The sequence below is a fragment of the Mycosarcoma maydis genome, chromosome 17 (genome assembly GCF_000328475.2).
Source record: "Mycosarcoma maydis chromosome 17, whole genome shotgun sequence".
In the NCBI taxonomy this organism is placed as follows: Eukaryota; Fungi; Basidiomycota; class Ustilaginomycetes; order Ustilaginales; genus Mycosarcoma; species Mycosarcoma maydis.
The window spans coordinates 197,030-213,793 of NC_026494.1; the positions used below are offsets into that span (position 1 = coordinate 197,030).

At 54.0% G+C, this 16,764-nt stretch overlaps 8 protein-coding genes across 8 annotated transcripts; 4 read left to right on the forward strand and 4 right to left on the reverse strand.

The window, feature by feature from the left end:
- Window positions 1-189: 189 nt before the first annotated feature.
- On the reverse strand, window positions 190-1,314 carry UMAG_04765 (putative tRNA (guanine-N7-)-methyltransferase contributor; the record flags this gene model as incomplete). The annotated part of the gene is made up of 1 exon (XM_011393334.1): window positions 190-1,314. One exon carries the CDS (start codon window positions 1,312-1,314, stop codon window positions 190-192), a length of 1,125 nt encoding a protein of 374 aa, XP_011391636.1.
- Window positions 1,315-1,893: 579 nt separating this feature from the next.
- Window positions 1,894-2,440, forward strand: UMAG_12001 (putative NADH-ubiquinone oxidoreductase; the record flags this gene model as incomplete). Its single annotated transcript, XM_011393468.1, has 3 exons — window positions 1,894-1,927; window positions 2,150-2,319; window positions 2,408-2,440. The coding sequence occupies 3 exons, from the start codon at window positions 1,894-1,896 to the stop codon at window positions 2,438-2,440; spliced, it is 237 nt and encodes a 78-aa protein (XP_011391770.1).
- A 331-nt stretch (window positions 2,441-2,771) lies between these two features.
- On the reverse strand, window positions 2,772-3,503 carry UMAG_04767 (tubulin-binding prefolding complex subunit GIM4; the record flags this gene model as incomplete). Its single annotated transcript, XM_011393335.1, has 4 exons — window positions 2,772-2,858; window positions 2,975-3,107; window positions 3,217-3,307; window positions 3,437-3,503. The coding sequence occupies 4 exons, from the start codon at window positions 3,501-3,503 to the stop codon at window positions 2,772-2,774; spliced, it is 378 nt and encodes a 125-aa protein (XP_011391637.1).
- Window positions 3,504-4,347: 844 nt separating this feature from the next.
- On the forward strand, window positions 4,348-6,195 carry UMAG_04768 (putative fimbrin; the record flags this gene model as incomplete). The annotated part of the gene is made up of 1 exon (XM_011393336.1): window positions 4,348-6,195. The coding sequence occupies one exon, from the start codon at window positions 4,348-4,350 to the stop codon at window positions 6,193-6,195; it is 1,848 nt and encodes a 615-aa protein (XP_011391638.1).
- A 572-nt stretch (window positions 6,196-6,767) lies between these two features.
- On the reverse strand, window positions 6,768-7,703 carry UMAG_12002 (uncharacterized protein; the record flags this gene model as incomplete). Its single annotated transcript, XM_011393469.1, has 1 exon — window positions 6,768-7,703. The coding sequence occupies one exon, from the start codon at window positions 7,701-7,703 to the stop codon at window positions 6,768-6,770; it is 936 nt and encodes a 311-aa protein (XP_011391771.1).
- Window positions 7,704-8,295: 592 nt separating this feature from the next.
- On the forward strand, window positions 8,296-9,039 carry UMAG_04770 (uncharacterized protein; the record flags this gene model as incomplete). Its single annotated transcript, XM_011393337.1, has 1 exon — window positions 8,296-9,039. The coding sequence occupies one exon, from the start codon at window positions 8,296-8,298 to the stop codon at window positions 9,037-9,039; it is 744 nt and encodes a 247-aa protein (XP_011391639.1).
- Window positions 9,040-9,301: 262 nt separating this feature from the next.
- Window positions 9,302-12,226, reverse strand: UMAG_04771 (uncharacterized protein; the record flags this gene model as incomplete). The annotated part of the gene is made up of 1 exon (XM_011393338.1): window positions 9,302-12,226. One exon carries the CDS (start codon window positions 12,224-12,226, stop codon window positions 9,302-9,304), a length of 2,925 nt encoding a protein of 974 aa, XP_011391640.1.
- Window positions 12,227-13,308: 1,082 nt separating this feature from the next.
- UMAG_04772 (uncharacterized protein) lies at window positions 13,309-13,935 on the forward strand (the record flags this gene model as incomplete). Its single annotated transcript, XM_011393339.1, has 2 exons — window positions 13,309-13,376; window positions 13,503-13,935. 2 exons carry the CDS (start codon window positions 13,309-13,311, stop codon window positions 13,933-13,935), a joined length of 501 nt encoding a protein of 166 aa, XP_011391641.1.
- Window positions 13,936-16,764: the final 2,829 nt, after the last annotated feature.

Below are 16,764 nucleotides of genomic sequence, written 5' to 3' on the forward strand. Positions count from 1 at the left end.
CAATCACGAATGAGGCTCGCTTGGGCTGTTGGTGAGTTGGTCGAGGCTGGTGCTGGACAGACACGCACCAAGAATATGTGATTGGGTCTGAACGCAGAAGGGAGAAGGTCAAGTGACATTATGGAGGAGAGCAGATCACGGACGGGATTCAGAGAATGAAGAATGTACTGGTGTTTGCAAGCGGGGAGTCTAGTCGTGCTCTTGTGGGTCAGGCAATCGTTCGAAAGCGCTGAACCACTTGTCGCCTCTGTTTCTTTCGACTTTCTTGCCCTCTTCGGTGGCTGTGAAGACGGCGTTGACGCAGATGTCATGTTTCAACTTGTCCTGGTGTGGATCGAGCCGTTTGAACAATGGATGTTGACCGAGGTGTTGATCCATCCAGTCGTACAGTTGCTTGACGTCGGTGATGATGTACACGATGCCGCCGGGACGCAGGACGTAGGCGTATTCGGCGAGCAGCGTGGGCGAGATGATGCGAGCTTTGTGTTTGCGCGACTTGAAGTGCGGGTCCGGGAACAGGAAAAACAGTTTCGAGAGTTGGTGTTTGTGGAAGAAGTTGGGCAGGAACTTCATACCGTTGGCACGCAGGACGCCGACGTTGTCGTACGATCCAGGCGTAAGGTGTGCTGACGAGACAAGCTCAGCATTCGCTGTAAGCTCGTCCATTTCGTCGTCATCTGCCGCTGCAGACGTCGTAGACGCAATTGCTGATCCACCCGCACATGAGGCAGCATCATCTTGCGCTGTGCAAGTCGAAGCTTGGTCGGTTTTGCAATTCAACTCCCTGCTTGCGCTTGTGCCTGTGCTCGTGCCTGTGCTCGTGCCTGTGCTCGTGCTGGCGTGTTCCAACCTACCCTGTTGAGCCGCCAACCGTAGCGCGACGATCTTATCATGCACGTACTGTGTCACATGCACCCTAATCTCCAAGCCCAACATCAACGTCTCCGGATACAACGGAGCCAGCTGCATCAACAAGCCTCCAAATCCACATCCGACGTCCGCAAACTCAACTCCGTTGGCGTGCTCATATGCTTGCTTCTTCTCGCCCGTTTTCGGGTCGAAGAATCTCGGATAGATTGTGCCCCAGTTCATCTCACTCGGCTGAGTGGGATACTGCAGGGAGTGATCCGAGAATGGATTCGCATGCGCTCGCTGTCGATACCATCTTTTCTGCGGGATAACGATCTTGCCACCGGCAAGATGGTTGATGTGCGATTTGGATTGCTCGAGCGCGATCCGGTCGTGTTCGGTTTTGGCCGACGTATGCGAAGCGTCGACGGCGTGTGCAAGCGCGTTGCGTTTGCGCTTCGCCATTGCTCAAGACGTGTGTCGTTGCGATGCGAACGTCTTCCTTTCAAGCTCGTTTCAGGATTTGTGCAATTCGTTCAACCAGAGCCCAACTTGATCCGACGATCGAGCTTCTAGTCTGGTCGTGAGTCTGGTGTGCGCGGTGATGATGAGGAACACAAGTTGAGCCAGCAGCAACAAAGAAACATGACAAAGTCAAGAGTCGTGCGTGCAAGAAGAAATTTCACAGAGGTGGAGAGAGCCGCTCAGAAAAAAAAACCCCACCAACACCCCCGCGCTCAGAAATCGTAACACAGCCTAACACTAGCAAACCAAATTCGCAGTCCGTGTTCCACCCACGACGGTTAAATCACGAATCGTGAATCATGAATTCACGATTACTGGCCGGGACCCGAGATCAAGTAACGTAGCTGCGAATTCGATCGGTTCCGACCAAGGACCACTAACACCATCCTGATTTCACGTTCACCAGTCGCAAAACGTTGGTTTCCACCCGCCACTTGGCTTCTCCCCACACGCTATCGACCAGATCTACAACGCACATACACCCATCAAGCATCACAAGCACCTAGATAAGCTTCGAAAATGGACAAGCTTCCGAGCGCTGAAGAGATGCGAGGTATGTATTTCGTCGCTTCCATTGAGCACTGCCCTGCGGCGACTCTGTGGAGTGGATTTTTGTGAAACATGACTGACAAGCACTCTCTCGCGCGCGCGGTACCCTCGCGATGGCTCCTCGAATACTTTGCATCTACTCGATCGCGTATCTGCTCCTACCCTGCTAATGCATTGGCAACTGCATCACGTCGTCCGCTCGAACTTGCCCCGGCACACTGCCCAGAAACGCTCGCGCAACGAGAGGAAAAGATCCGAGAATCATGGGTGCGAACTATGGAGGCAAGAATCGTCCGTGAAGAATTGCAAAAGTGCCACAAGGCCGAAGGCGTCAACCACTACCAGGTCTGCAGTGATCTCGCCAAAAAGTACCATTCGCTGTTGGCCGATGCCAAGGTAAGTCGCATCCGCGCCTCGATCGGCTTTCCAACGCACGCGCATTGCTGAGCATACACCATCCTCACTTTTCCGTTCTCTTGCACAGGTCAAGGGCTTCCGAGTTATCGACACTGCGTAAAGAGCCTCCCTGTTTGTATCTTGCTCTCTCGCCGAAATATGATTCTCATAGCTTTCATCATTCACGATTCGTACCCGATGCCTTTGGCTCGACTGCACACGCCTCCATACCCAGCATTGATCGGCGTGGTCCCACACATTCGTCGCTGTTTCGTTGAACATGCTCCGTCACGCTGTCACGCTGTCACGCTACCACAAACGTGCTGAAACAGACGATATGAAAAGGTAGAAGTGATACAATTACACAGGTCGAGGAGAGTCACCGCGATTTTGAAGCTCGAAACAAGTCACAAGTGGTTCCAACTATGTGAGCAAGGACGCAAAGGCGGGATTCAGTTGGCATATTCGCGCTGAAAGTCTTGTAACTCGGATTCTTTCTGCTTGTACTGCTTGAGAAGTGTTTCGAGGATCTGCTTGAGCTGTTGCACACGAGCGGTCGCCGAATCGCAGAACAACCGATGCAAGCGAACAGTGTCAGCGACATGACATCAACAGACAAAGCGTCACAGTGAGAGTGGGCTAAAGAACCACTTACGCCTTCGAGATTGGTTTGAAGCGCCGGAAGCACCTCTTTGACCGTGCGCTCTACCAGAACACCGCCGATGAGACGGAAACACTTGCGATCCGGGTCAGCTTTCGATGCTTCGGTGAGTGTATCGATGACAAGTCTACATAGAGAAGCAGAGAGAGCAGATGATAGAACTATCGCTGTCAGCTGTCATGTCGATCCAGTAGATCGTCCCCGCTCGCAAGAAGCGTGCTATCGGCACAACTCACTTGTGCTCATCAGCTTCGCCCTCGAGTTCGCCAATCTTGGATGCGATACCTTGCAGTTCGGATCGTCGTGACTGGTAAAGTTGTGCCGCCTCTGTCCGACGGGTATGCAACGAATTCAGTAGGCGAACGGTCAGCTTTGCATCTCATATGCTTTGGATGGCAGAAGAATGTCCAAGGTAGATCGACGAGACCAGCAATTCGCTGCAGCTAAAAATCGCACCTTGTTCGGATAGCTGTCGCTTCTGTCCTGCTGCTTGCGCAGGCTTCTGTGTCGCCGCTGATGACATGCTTCGGTCTGTTTGTAGCGAGTGAGTGCCCTGCAAGCTGTCTGTACGGCTGCGCTCTTCGTGGATCTTGGATGGTTCCTAATATCAAGCTTAAAGCATCAAGCACCAAGGCGTGAGGTTTGTGCGTTCACAGTCACGAGTTCAACATGGAAGATCCACGAAACGTCGCACGTGAGCGTACTTTGTCTGCATAAGAGTGACGGTGTAACACGAACAGAAAATTCCCACGTCTCGTGCCTCATGTGCCAATCACGAAAACCTAACATCCGCCGCAGTCTCGAGTGTAAGCGTTGTTTTACATTGCTGACGAATGTGCAGACAAAGAGAGAGAAGAGAGAAAGGAAAAGCAGCCTGGAACAAATCCGACGGCAGCACGACAGCACAACTCACAGACTCAGTCACGAGTCCGGCTAAAACTCCACTTTGACAACTGCGCGGAGCTCGGACCAGAAGAGTGACGAGGTGGTGAGTTTCAATCACGAATTTCAGGCGAGAAGCTGTGCAGCTAAGCGTGAAGCACGAAACAGCGCCTTCACGCTTCTCAGAGAGACTCGCGACTCGGCTGTGCACACAGCTCCAGATACGGCAACAAGCTGTCTTCCATCACGAAGCGCACGAAATCGTAATCGGATCTTACGCTTTCCTTGCTCTCTTGCAACCATCCATCCGTCCGTACGTCCGCTCTTACGATTAGTCGGCTCAACACTGCACAAACAGCAGGCACACCACCAATCGGCTCGAGCAGCGCATCCACCCCTCCAACCCTCGCAGGCCAATCCTCGCATCCATTCTGATAGATCGAATCGTCACAGGAGCGCACACGCGGTTGCTGACATAGCTCAAGATGGAGGCAATCAAGCTTCAGAGGAAGTATCCTCAATTTTCTCAGGAGGAGATGATGGGCCTCATCTCTCGCTTCCGCACACTCGATGTCGAGGAAAAGGGCAGCATCCCAAAGCAAGACGTTATCAAAGCCATCCAAGATCAAGGCGATGCTTCATACGACCAGGTCCGTGAAACGCTCAAAGAAGTCGATCTGGATGCCTCGGGTCGTGTAGAGCTCGATGACTATGTCGACTTGCTTGCAAAGATCCGTGCCGGTCGCAACGCATCTGCCGGTGTCGTCACCAAGGGCAAGGTATTCGTCAAAGGCGCCACCTCTTCTACCCAGCATACCATCAACGAGGACGAACGAACCGAGTTTACCCGCCACATCAACTCGAACCTCGCTGGCGACGCTCACATCGGCTCGCGATTGCCCATCCCTACCGACACGTTTCAGCTTTTCGACGAGTGTCGAGACGGTCTCATCCTCTGCAAGCTCATCAACGATTCGGTTCCAGACACCATCGACGAGCGTGTGCTCAACTTTGGCAAGGGTGGCAAAGGCCCCAATGCCTTCCAGATGACCGAGAATAACAACATTGTCATCACGTCCGCCAAGGCCATCGGCTGTAGCGTCGTCAACATCGGTCCTCAGGATCTCATCGATGGCAAAGAGCATCTCATCCTCGGTCTCGTTTGGCAGATCATTCGACGTGGTCTGCTCAGCAAGATCGATCTGAAGAACCACCCAGAGCTCTACCGTCTTCTGGACGAAGGTGAGACTCTCGAAGAGTTCTTGCGCCTACCTCCCGACCAGATTCTGCTCCGATGGGTCAACTATCACCTCAAGGCGGCCAACTGGCACCGACGCGTCGCAAACTTCAGCAAGGATGTCTCAGACGGTGAGAACTATACGGTGCTGCTCAACCAGCTCAAGCCCGATCAGTGTGATCGCGCTCCTTTGCAGCAGAGCGACGTGATGCAGCGCGCAGAAATGGTGCTACAACGTGCAGATGCCATCGGCTGTCGCAAGTACTTGACTCCTGGATCCATGGTGGCTGGTAACCCAAAGTTGAACTTGGCCTTTGTTGCGCATCTCTTCAACACGTGGCCATGCCTCGAGCCGTTGGACGAGGCGCCGCCTGTCGAGATCGAGGACTTTGATGCGGAAGGAGAGCGCGAGGCGCGCGTCTTTACGCTCTGGCTCAACAGTCTTGACGTAGAGCCGGGTGTGTACAACTTGTTCGAGGACCTCAAGGATGGCACTGTTATTCTGCAAGCGTTTGACAAGGTGATTCCTGGCTCTGTTACGTGGCGTCGCGTCTCAAAACCCAAAGAAGGCCAGGAGCTTTCTCGCTTTAAAGCGGTCGAGAACACCAACTACGCTGTCGACCTCGCCAAGGCGTCCAACATGCACATTGTCGGCATCCAGGGAGCCGACATTGTCGACGGAACAAAGACGCTGACGTTGGGTTTGGTGTGGCAACTCATGCGTCTCAACATCACCAAGACGCTGTCGTCACTCTCGAAAGGCGGTCGTGGCGTTAGCGATGCGGATATGGTGGCATGGGCCAACAATCTGGTCAAGAGCAGTGGCAAGTCGACGCAGATCCGTTCGTTCAAAGATGCACAGCTCAAGACGGCAGTCTTCTTCTTGGACCTGCTCAACGCGCTGCGTCCGGGTATCGTCGATTACAGCCTGGTCAACACGGGTAGGACAGAAGACGAGAGCAGGATGAACGCCAAACTGGCGATCAGCATTGCGAGAAAGTTGGGCGCGTTGATTTTCCTGGTGCCAGAGGACATTATTGAGTTGCGACAGAGGCTTATCTTGACTTTTGTCGGATCGTTGATGGCTATCCAGTGACGTGGTAGACTGGATTGACGGTGGACATGGCAGTCACGGCACACAAATTGTAATCCAGATGTAACGCTATTCATATGCATGCGTGATGACCTCGGGACTCGCTATGCTGGGGCGCTGTCAGCAAGCGTGATGCGTGATCGTCGGCCGTGGACGTGGCCACGTTGGATATTGCGCTTCATTGGCGCAGTGCTGTTGCGGCTGTTCACTGATTGTTACACGCTTCAGACGACACGCGAGCACACTTTCATGTCAGTACGTGTGATGGACGGTGGGCTTGGCGCCGCAATAGAGGACAGCACATTGGCTCGGCTATGAGATCCACCCGATGAGCTCCAATTGTGATGCTCGAGACAAGTCCATCTACAGATGAGGTGCACATTGGCGAATGTTCGAATCAGGCTTGTACGCACTCGGCAGTATTCGGAGAGCACGGATTCAGGAATTAGCACACCCCGCACTGAGGTCTGTGCACGCGTGATCTGGACGACCTCGCACGGACGCAGCTCAACAAACACGGACGAGCGAGCGCGTGGATCGTAGGATTGGCGGGTGTAAGCATGTCGGTCTCGTGATTACAGCTTGGCGCTCGCGGGGGGATCGAGGAAGTTGTTGATGCTGTTGACCCAGAAGTGCATGTCAAAGTAGTCGTACCAGAAATGGCCGAATTCGTCGGTGGGAGTGTGGAGCCTTGTGGCGTGTTTGATGGCGTCGAGGATGTACTGGCTTTCGTTCCAGAGCACCATGCGATCGCGTTTGCCGTGGATCACGAGCACGTCGACGGTGCGCGGAATGCGATGCAGCTGTTTCCTCAGATCCGCCGACTGGATCGCCATGAACTGCAGGCCAATAACCCACGCGGGCCGATTCGTGCTTCTGACCGACTCGAGTCTCGCTCGAAACTTTGCCTGCATCCCACTCGAACGCGAGAGCGTATCCTCATCGTACTGAACGCGCATCATGTTTTGCGTAATGTACAAGTTCCTTTCGGTCTTATCCTTGATCTTTTCAGCCTGTTGGTTGAGTTCGGCCAGGTTCACATCACCACGCGGCAGCTTGGTCATTGTAGCGCAAAGAACTGCCTTTCGCACCTTGACGCCGTCGATAACGACCAGCCCGTCCGGCGAGACGCGCGCGAGTTGCGCCGACGACAGCAGCGCCTGCGTGATGTGCCCACCCATCGAAAAGCCGAGTAGATCAATCGTCGTGTAACCGAGATGCGATGCGAGATGCACCACATCCAAGCCCATTGATTCCAGAGAAAGCGTTTGGTCCCACTCGGACGTTACTGTAGACTCGCCTATGGCACGGTGGTCCGAAATCACCACCGGTCGTTCACTCCCAAGCGCCTCGAACAGTGGCGTCCAGTCCGTCATCACAGCGGACAGACCATTGATCAGGAACAGCGGCGTCCGCGAACGTGCGCTCGCCGACGATGGAGTAAACGTACGGTACGCTAGACGACACCCCGAGCCATCCGGCAATTCAAAAAATTGCGTCGCCGACGCCATCTCTGCTAGCGATCTTCGCAAGACCAAGCTGGGTTGGGTGAGAGAGATGCCCTTCTCCGAGACGTGACAACGCGAAAGCTTGACGCTGGTTGCAAGCTGCAAGTTGCAAGTGGGAAGCTGGAGGCTGCAGGTTGGAAGCTGGAAGCTGGAAGCTAGAAGCTAGAAGCTAGAAGCCAGATCGTGCTCACCAAACACATCCATTCAGCCGACCACGCACAGTGCGACGTGTGGGCCCTTGGGCTTTGCAAGCCCGTATCCCGACACTGCATGTCCACCGGCTGTTCCGGCAATCAAGTGGTGGTAACTTGACGGTTCACAGTCGTGAGTTCCAACGTTTTTCGCGTGTGGTTCATGACCTAACATGTGCAGTTGGCTCTCGTCGTGCGTCGTGCGTGTCGCGTGTCACCCGCCAAGCCATGTTAGACCACGATTCTCTGCACGCAAATGTGGAGGAAGGGCCCTCGTGACTGGTGACTTGATTTCAAGCGGACCGCGAAAGAAGATCGTGAATAGTAATGAGGATGGTGACGAGCATGACGCAAGCTGTGCCACCAACCACGAGCGATATGGATGCGCACGCCTACGGTCTACGATGGATGTATCCGAGTTGGAAGTGTACAAGCAGCAGCTCTCGCAGGTGAGCACGGCGCTGCAAAGCGATGGTGCCAACCAAGATCTTATAGATCTGCGCAACGAGCTGTCAAATCTGATTCGTCTTACGCAGTCGCACGCCTCCTGCTCCTCGAGCGCAGCACGCACGCATCGATGCGAGCCCCTGCCATCGTCGTCCTGGTCTCACACTCACTCCAGCGACTCGGTCGAACAAAACTCATCGCGGTCCATGTTTCAAGTGGCTCACCACGTGTCAGCTCGATACGCGCCAGACAACCACCGTGCTGCTGTTCTGCATGACACCGATTGCGCACCGTATACAGCGTATGGCCACCAACAAGTGTTGCAGGAAAACCACATTCATCCACCACCACTTGAGTCTAACAACATCGACGCTCCTCCTCCTCCTCCTCCTCCTCCTCCAGTGCCGTTTTCAACCGAAGCAACGCGCGCACCACCACCTCCTCCTCCTTCTCTTGCTGCCATAGACGAAAGAGCACAACGCAAACATCGGAATGAAAAGAAACTTGCTCGGCGAGAACACAAATCTGCGGTTCAGCAGCAGAAAGCCAGCTCGTGGCTTAAATTTGCCTCGCAAGCATCCAAGAACAAGGCGCTGAAACCAAGCATCTTCAGCACCAGCGACGATCCGTACGCCAAAGTTGGCGTCAACAAGCGTGCCCACGCGCACGCGAATCCACCAGACAAACATGCTCCAGCTTAACGCTTCAAAGCTGCCCAATCCGGTACCCACCGCTACCTCTTCAAGACGACACATGCGCCACAGACACCGAGACATACATCCAGCTTCACGAGCACAAACAAAAATAAGTTAGTCCAGCAATCGCTCCGATTGCAAAGGGTATCGTAGTGTAAAGAGCCTAGAGCCTGGTTTGGAAGCAAACCAAGCCACGTAAATGGTCATGAGAAAAAGGCAAACGCAACCAAACCATGCAAGCGTGGAAACATGCCGATCCACCTCGATGCTACGAGCTGGCCACACTCCATCCGGCTGCAATCACCAACGTACTACTCGGCGCATTGACAAACGTCAAACTAGTGGCGGCTTCACCGATCACCTTTGTAATCTCGCTGTTGAGCTGTCTGTCGACCGCATCGGCTGCTGCACTACGTTGGCGAATCATGGCCTTGAGTTCATCTCTATGCGTCTGCGTTGGGTTTCTTCTTCCCCTTCCCACCACCACCAATGCCGGCTGGTGCTTCTCGGCCAACTCGATCAGCTGGCGAAGCGGTCGAGCCGTGCAAACCGTTTCGATGCTGAGCCGACCACTGAATCGATCCGCTGCGATCTGGTCTTGAATGCGTTGCAGAGCGAGGTCGTCTTCGAGCGTCGCTTCGAGCGCCGACTGCAGTGGAGCGCCTGAACGAGCGCCAGAGTGTTGTGTGGGGTAGAGCGTATCCATGTTGCTACCGCCCACTCGCAGCGCTGCTTGTTGGGCGTAGCTGAGGCTCAGCTCGTGATGGACTGTGGGCGGCACCGTGGGCAACTGGTCTTCACCAGCTTCTTCTGACGAGATGCGATTCATGCGCACCACGAGCACTGAAAGTTGTCGATTGTTGGCACACAGCCGAGCGACGAGGTCCAGCGCAGCTCGGTCGTCGGGTCCACCCATGAACGCTAGCAGGATAGGCTGCTCTCCGAGACGCGAAAATGGAGGCTGCTGCACGCCGTGGTTGCCGAGTGCAGCTTTGTGCTCGATCAGCAGCCCTACATCCGTCTCGGCTGTCTGGATGATCTTGCGAACCACGTTGAAATGCTGTGCCGAGTAGCGTCCTTTGAGTCCCTCGGAGGGCGCCGACGCCCATCCACCGCCGAACAAACTCTCGAGAGGGTTGGAAAGCGTAGCAGCCAATGGAGACGAAGGACCTGCAACAGCAGCATCCTGAGCTCCGCTTCCGCTAGCAGCCGCGCCTCCGCTATGCGCATTTGCAGACGGCTGCGCCAATGTCATTGGCAGAATGATAAAGTTGGATCCAGCAGCTTTGCAACGACGCGTGACGGCTGTGGCAAACTCTTCCTGCGGAATCACCGACATGGTTGACTGCACAGGCAGACGGTTGAGATGCGCAAATGTCTGAAAGACATTGATGATGGGATCGGCACGCATGGTGTCTTCTGATTCCGACACCTTCATCACGGCTGAAGTACGGTCGGTGAGTTCGACAAGTCGCAGAGCGTCGATGCTGATCTGGGCGTGCCAACGTGCGGCAGTGGCCGAAGCATAGGGCGCTTCCGAGGCCAAGACAGGAGTCTGGTATTCGGCGCCATTGATCGAGGGATCGTCCTCGTCGCCCGTCTCGGTAGCCTTTTCGGTTGCTTCGCCCTCGGAAGCGGAGCAAGTCTGCTTGGATCGTCGATGGCGCAAACCATGCGAAGCAGTGGAATCACTCGAGGAGGTGTTGGCAGCCGCCAAGGTGGGCTGCATGAGCTGCACCAGCGTCATGAGACCCGGAAGATGTTCAAAGCTGGTGAGAACCACAAGCAGACGCTTGGGAGACAGGCGCGAGCTGGTATCTTGATCCTTCTCCTCCTCTTCTCCGGTAGTGATCTTATGTGCGTGGTGCGAGTGGATGGAAGCATCGTCGAGACGCGTGCGGTGGCTCTCTGGGTAGACCCATAGTGTCAATGGCGTGGTGATGACGGTTGAAACGACGGCCATAAGCACAAACATGGAAAACACGCGCGTGTCCAAGATGCCGGCCGAGAGGCCAATGTTGAGCACGATGAGTTCGACAAGACCTTTGCAGGACATGAGGGTGCCGACGGCGGCCGACTCGCGCAGGTTAAAGCCAAAAGCCTTGGCAGCGGCGGCGCAGCCGATAAACTTGGAGAAGAAGGCGATGACGATGATGGCCACCGTGTACGCCCAAGCTTTGGCCGAGTTGAGGTCGCCGAGGTTGGTCTTGAGGCCGGAGAGGGCAAAGTAGATGGGCAGAAAGATGACGAGAACGAGGTCTTCCATCTTTTCGGTAAGAGCGATGGCATAGCCACCTTCGTGAGGGACCATGAGGCCGACGAGAAAAGAGCCAAAGATGGGATGTACGCCGATAATGTCGGTGATCCAGGCGCTGACGAGGACGAGCAAGAGGGTGATCATGATCATGACTTGATTGGGACCGTTCTCAAAGCTTCCGGTGCGGCGAGCGAGCCAGATCAAGGCGGGTTTGATGACCAAGAAAAGGATGAGAACCCAGCCGACAGCACAGAGAAGAATGTAGAGCGCGGTGAGGCCGGTGTCGGCGTTGACGAGGGCGACGGTCAGAGCGAGCAGAATCCAGCCTACGACGTCGTTTCCGACACCAGCGGCGAGCACAATGACGCCGACCTTGGTGTAGAGCAACTTGGTCTCGGTGAGAATGCGTGCTAGCACGGGAAAGGCAGTGATGGCCATGGCGACACCGGTGAAGAGGACGAAATGGCCAAACGAGACGTTGTTCTTATCGATAAAGGAATTGTATATGCCAACCGAGACGGCGGCACCCAAGCCAAAAGGCAAGATCATGCCTGCGACACTGATGGCGATGGATGGCTTTGCGCAGCGACGGACGACGCGCACGTCGACTTCGAGACCGACTAGGAAAAGAAAGAGGACGAGACCGAGAGTGGAGACGAGGTTAAGGTAGGGCAAAGAGGGGGGTGGGAAGATGTGCTGGGTGAAGCCAGGGATGCGGCCCATGGCGGTTGGGCCAAGCAAGATGCCGCCAATGACCTCGGCGATGACACGAGGTTGGCGGATCTTTTGGAGGGCAAAGCCAAGGACGCGAGTGACAATAATGATGATGGCAGCTTGAATGATAAAGAGTCGAAGCGGATTCGAGGTTTCAAACTTGGTGGGATCAGCGCCGCCAATGACGCTGTCAGCCGCGCGTGGTACCAAGAAGCGTGGCATGACGGGCGAGCGGAAGGACAAGGACGCGTGATACAGATGCAGAAGCAGTGCTTGTCAGATGTGTATGCTGAGGTTGAATATGGATCGGATACGCGTGAATGAGAAACACGTATGCGCTGTCCATCAGAGTGCGGGACAGATGAGGACGAATCTACGACCTGCGCAGAGAAGGGAAGACGGAGCGTCGAGAACAAGTGCGACGATGGTGGGTGACGAGGAGAAGGAGACGAGAGAAAAGACGAACGCCCGAGGTTTTATCTAGGGCTGGAATTGTTAACTGATGAGGTCTGATGGCAACGATTCTTGATTGCGGGGTAGGGAGACGAGGTCGAGGCGTTGGACAAGACAGTCACGAGTCGTGGGTAGGGTAAGAAAAGGCCAAGAACCAAAGGGGCTCGGTTCGAGGTGAACAAAGGGTTACTCAAGCGAAGCACAGTGTAGTAAAAAAAGTAAGGATACGTGCAAGGGCGGTGTAATGCCAATACCTGTGCAACAAGGCACGAGCGTGGTATCGCTTGCGCGGAAAGAGGGAGAGAGAGAGAGAGAGAGAGAGAGAGAGAGAGAGAGAGAGAGAGAGATAGAAACGATAAGATGATGCAGTGGGGCACGAGGGTATGGGCGGTTATGGCTCATGTCAAATCGTACGCCACCCTTTTGGTCAGGCACAACGAGAGATTTAAGCAAGATTCGTGATTCAAAAAAGCGTCAAGATTTATGGCGTCCATGGCGTTCAGGTGGCGAACCAAGCACCAAGCACCAAGCAGCAGCACCCTCACAGTTGCGAGACTCACAACTGTGGCAGCGCACGTCGCCAAGCCCCTTTAAACCAAGTCAAAACCTCACCCTGTTGAAAAGTCACATTACTTTACTCGCTGCGTGAGCATCGTCCTTCCTCCAAGGCCAAATCACGAATGGCGCTTCAGCATGAGCTCGAGGTAGCCATACATGGAATCGTAGTAGTGGCACGAATCATGAATCCAACCAGCATATGTGGCGACCCTTTGGTCACACGCTTTACAACAGACGGACGCAGCCGCTGGACTCTTGGGCTCAACTAAGCAGCGATGACAGCGGGAAGCAACATGGCCAACGTGGCAACCATGCATGCGCAAAGGCTCGCGCAAAAGCCCCCCAAAACACACCACGAATCGTGAATGCTGAATGCACCGCACCCCCTTTCCTTTTGACGCCCATGCAGGAGTCGCACAGCAAACCCAAGTCACGCGATGCTTCGAGTGAATGCAATTTGTGCTCGACATAGCTTACAAGCTTGCAGCTCTTGCTCGTTGCTGGCGAATGCTGCCCCACATGCATTCATATTCATGACTCATGCTTCGCCGTTTGTGTCGTTGAACACTTGTGCAATCGCAATCGCAGTCGCAGTCGCAGTCGCACAAGCTCCAAGTTCCAAGCCCGAAATTCTGAGAGAGGCTTGGCTTGGCGTGCATTGTTTCCAATCGCCACGCTTCGCGTCTAGGCGCTGGTTGAAATCACGAACATGGATAGGAGCTCGCTGCATCTTGATCCACGGTTCAGTCACGAGACACGGTCCTGTCTGTCTATCTGTCGGCCTTGGTAGAGTGGATCGTTTGGGGCTGCGCTGCGCTGCGTCCGGAAATTCGTTGGTCCAGCAAGCATTATCTCTCGATCAGGTTGGTGCTCATCCAGGTGGCGAAATCGTGAATGCAGAGTCCAGCCCAGAATCGTGAATGTCGACAGAAAAGACCAAGCGCGCGGTGAGAGGTGAGGCAAAAGTCACGAGCGCAGTGGCAGAGACGCAATGGCCAATGTTAGACTCTTGCAGCTGTTCGTATCGGCAACTGCAAAATACAGTATTCACGATTTCGTGATTATTTCGAGATTTTGGTCATCGTCGATCTGCTATCGAGACGCCGATCGATTTTTGGCCTAGGATCGGCGGGAGACAAAGATTCACGAGTGAATCGATATGTTCACGCTGACATGCTCTTGCCGTCTGCGACGTCTCGACGAGCGTTTTACAACACGGACAGTTAACCCACTTGGCTCCTCTTGGCATTGACTCGTCGATACGCTGCTGTGCGTCAAGCTGCAGAGAAAAAGGGCGCAAGCTCGATCATGGACTCCAGGAAGCCCCTTCAAACGTCGACTCGACTGCCACCTGCAGCATCGGATGCTTTTCGGAAGTCGGCTACCGCTGCATGCTTAGTTCGACATGTTCCTTCAACCGTTTACGATTCGTGATTGTGATCAAGAAATCGTGAATGCAGCCGACTGCTTATTGTCTGTGAGGTCACTTTGGTACTACTCTGCTACAATAGCGTTTCAGCATCCATGCGATACAATCTCCATCGCAGATTCGGGTTTCGGCTGCGTTTCTCTGCATGCCACGATGAACGAGTTTCGACATCTCGGCAGCTCTCTTTTCCTTTTTCGTTCTCCCAGTTGACGCTTGGTTCCGTGTTGCCGGAGCAATGATCAAGCACGCTATGCGAACGAGGCTCTGACTTGTCCATGCCACCAGCTATGAATAAAATAGCTGGAGGCTGCATGCCACATAACGTTGTCCAAACCAGAGCGAGGTAGCATGACACTTGCTCGCTTGCTCGCTTGCTCGCCGGTGGTGAGCACAGAGGCGGTCAGTATGCCCACTCGTCCATGCCAAAACCAAATTTAAGCTCGTCCACATGTTTTGCGCTCGAATCACGGAACGGCTCGGGACAGGTAGAGTCATCAATCAGTGTTATAGTCTGGACTTGACATTCACGATTGGTACTAACTTATTCACGATTTTTCCAGTCTGTGGTGCTTTTGGATTAAACGAGGTGACCTCCATCATGATCAAACACCTCTCTTTCAGGCGTTCAGTCTAGCTTGCAATCACGAATCCCGAATAGTCACGAGTGACAGAGTCCAAAGTGGTATCAATCGTGCATTTCGAGTGTGCTTGAAATCCAGAATGCCCAAGGCCAAAGGCGCCCACCAACCAGGCACGACGTGACCAACCGATGATTCACCAAGCGCAGGCTGATCTGCACGTCGCGGGAGAGGTGCACCAGCGAGCCAGGCCAGATGATGTCATGTTGTTGCAGAGCGTCGATTGTTTTTATCAAAAGTGCGTCGACACAGGCTGCAGGAACTCGCTCAAGAATTGCAACTTTGGTGGCCTAACACTCAGCCCGGCCTGAGTGTGTGACACGTGATGTGTTCTCATCCACCCACCACCAACCGTGAACGCATCTACGATTCACATTCGTGATTATTTCACGTTTCACGAAAACTCGTGACTATTCACGATTGTGTGGGTTGGCAGGAAAGAGACCGAGTCACGAGTCGATCGACTGCGTGCATGAAAATATACCAGTCGGTGTAACATGGATACATGCAATCGTATGACGTAATCGTGATACACGTAGTTGTCATGTATCGTGTATGCAGCTGTGATTCGCAAGTTGACAGCCAGCTGCGCACGATCTTTTGACCTTTGGCGTCGCTCTACCAGCTTGGACCCTAGGCCTGCGCGGCTAACGTTGACGCGGGTTGCGAATAAGTGAATGACGCAGAAACGGCTTTGTGGAGGCATCGACTAACGTTGACCTGTAACTGTCAACGGTGATTGTGACCTGCGAATCAGAATCCGAATTCGAATCCCATTTCAATCAAGCCAATGAATCCACTCATCTGTACCTTTTCTGTTTGTTTTTGGTTTCGATATGCGATGGATCGTGAAAGGGAAAGCGAGAGAGAAAAAAAAAAATGAAAATGAAAATGAAAATCAGGAATAAAGAGAGAGGCGCCGTGCCACCCGTGACTGTGTGATTGCGTCGATTAGGGTTACTCACAATTCGGTTCGGTTACTTTTTATAGGACACAGAGCGCAAGTGCACTCACAACTCAACGACTCACACTCGTACTTGTTGATAACTCTTAGCTCACGTCGGCACGCCGAGTTACAATCGTGAATCGTGAATTACGAATCATCACGCGCACAACTCACAACTCACAACTCACGACTCGTGACTCTGTGACTGTGCAACGTCGACAACTCAATCTTTCTCGTCATCGTCGTCTCGTCGTCGTCGTTTGGCATGCCGTCGTCTCTGCATCACGCTGCCATCTCCACCATACTTCCACTTCATACCTCCAGCCGCATCACCTTGACGCAAGTCTTGTTCTTGTCTATCGCCGTCTCACTCGTAAATCGCAACGGTCTCGGTCTTGACCTTTTCACATCGTTCGTCGCCACGATCTGACCTGCGTCATCTCATCCCATCTCATCCCACCCACCCACTGCACAGCCGATTTCAAAGCCCCCTACACCAGCCAATACACACGCTTGGCTTGCATCTCGGTCCTTGGCCCTAACATCCACGTCCACGTCGACCAGCCCTGTCTTGATCACACAGCCACCGCTTTGGCTCCCTCGTCCGTGGCGCTGTCCTTGTTCTGCAGACTCATCAGTGCTTCCTGGCTCATTCACCCTACCTCCTTGCTCTGGAATTCGCTCTTCGTGCATCAGGCTCAGCATACCAATCCGATCTGATAGCGCACCTAGTATA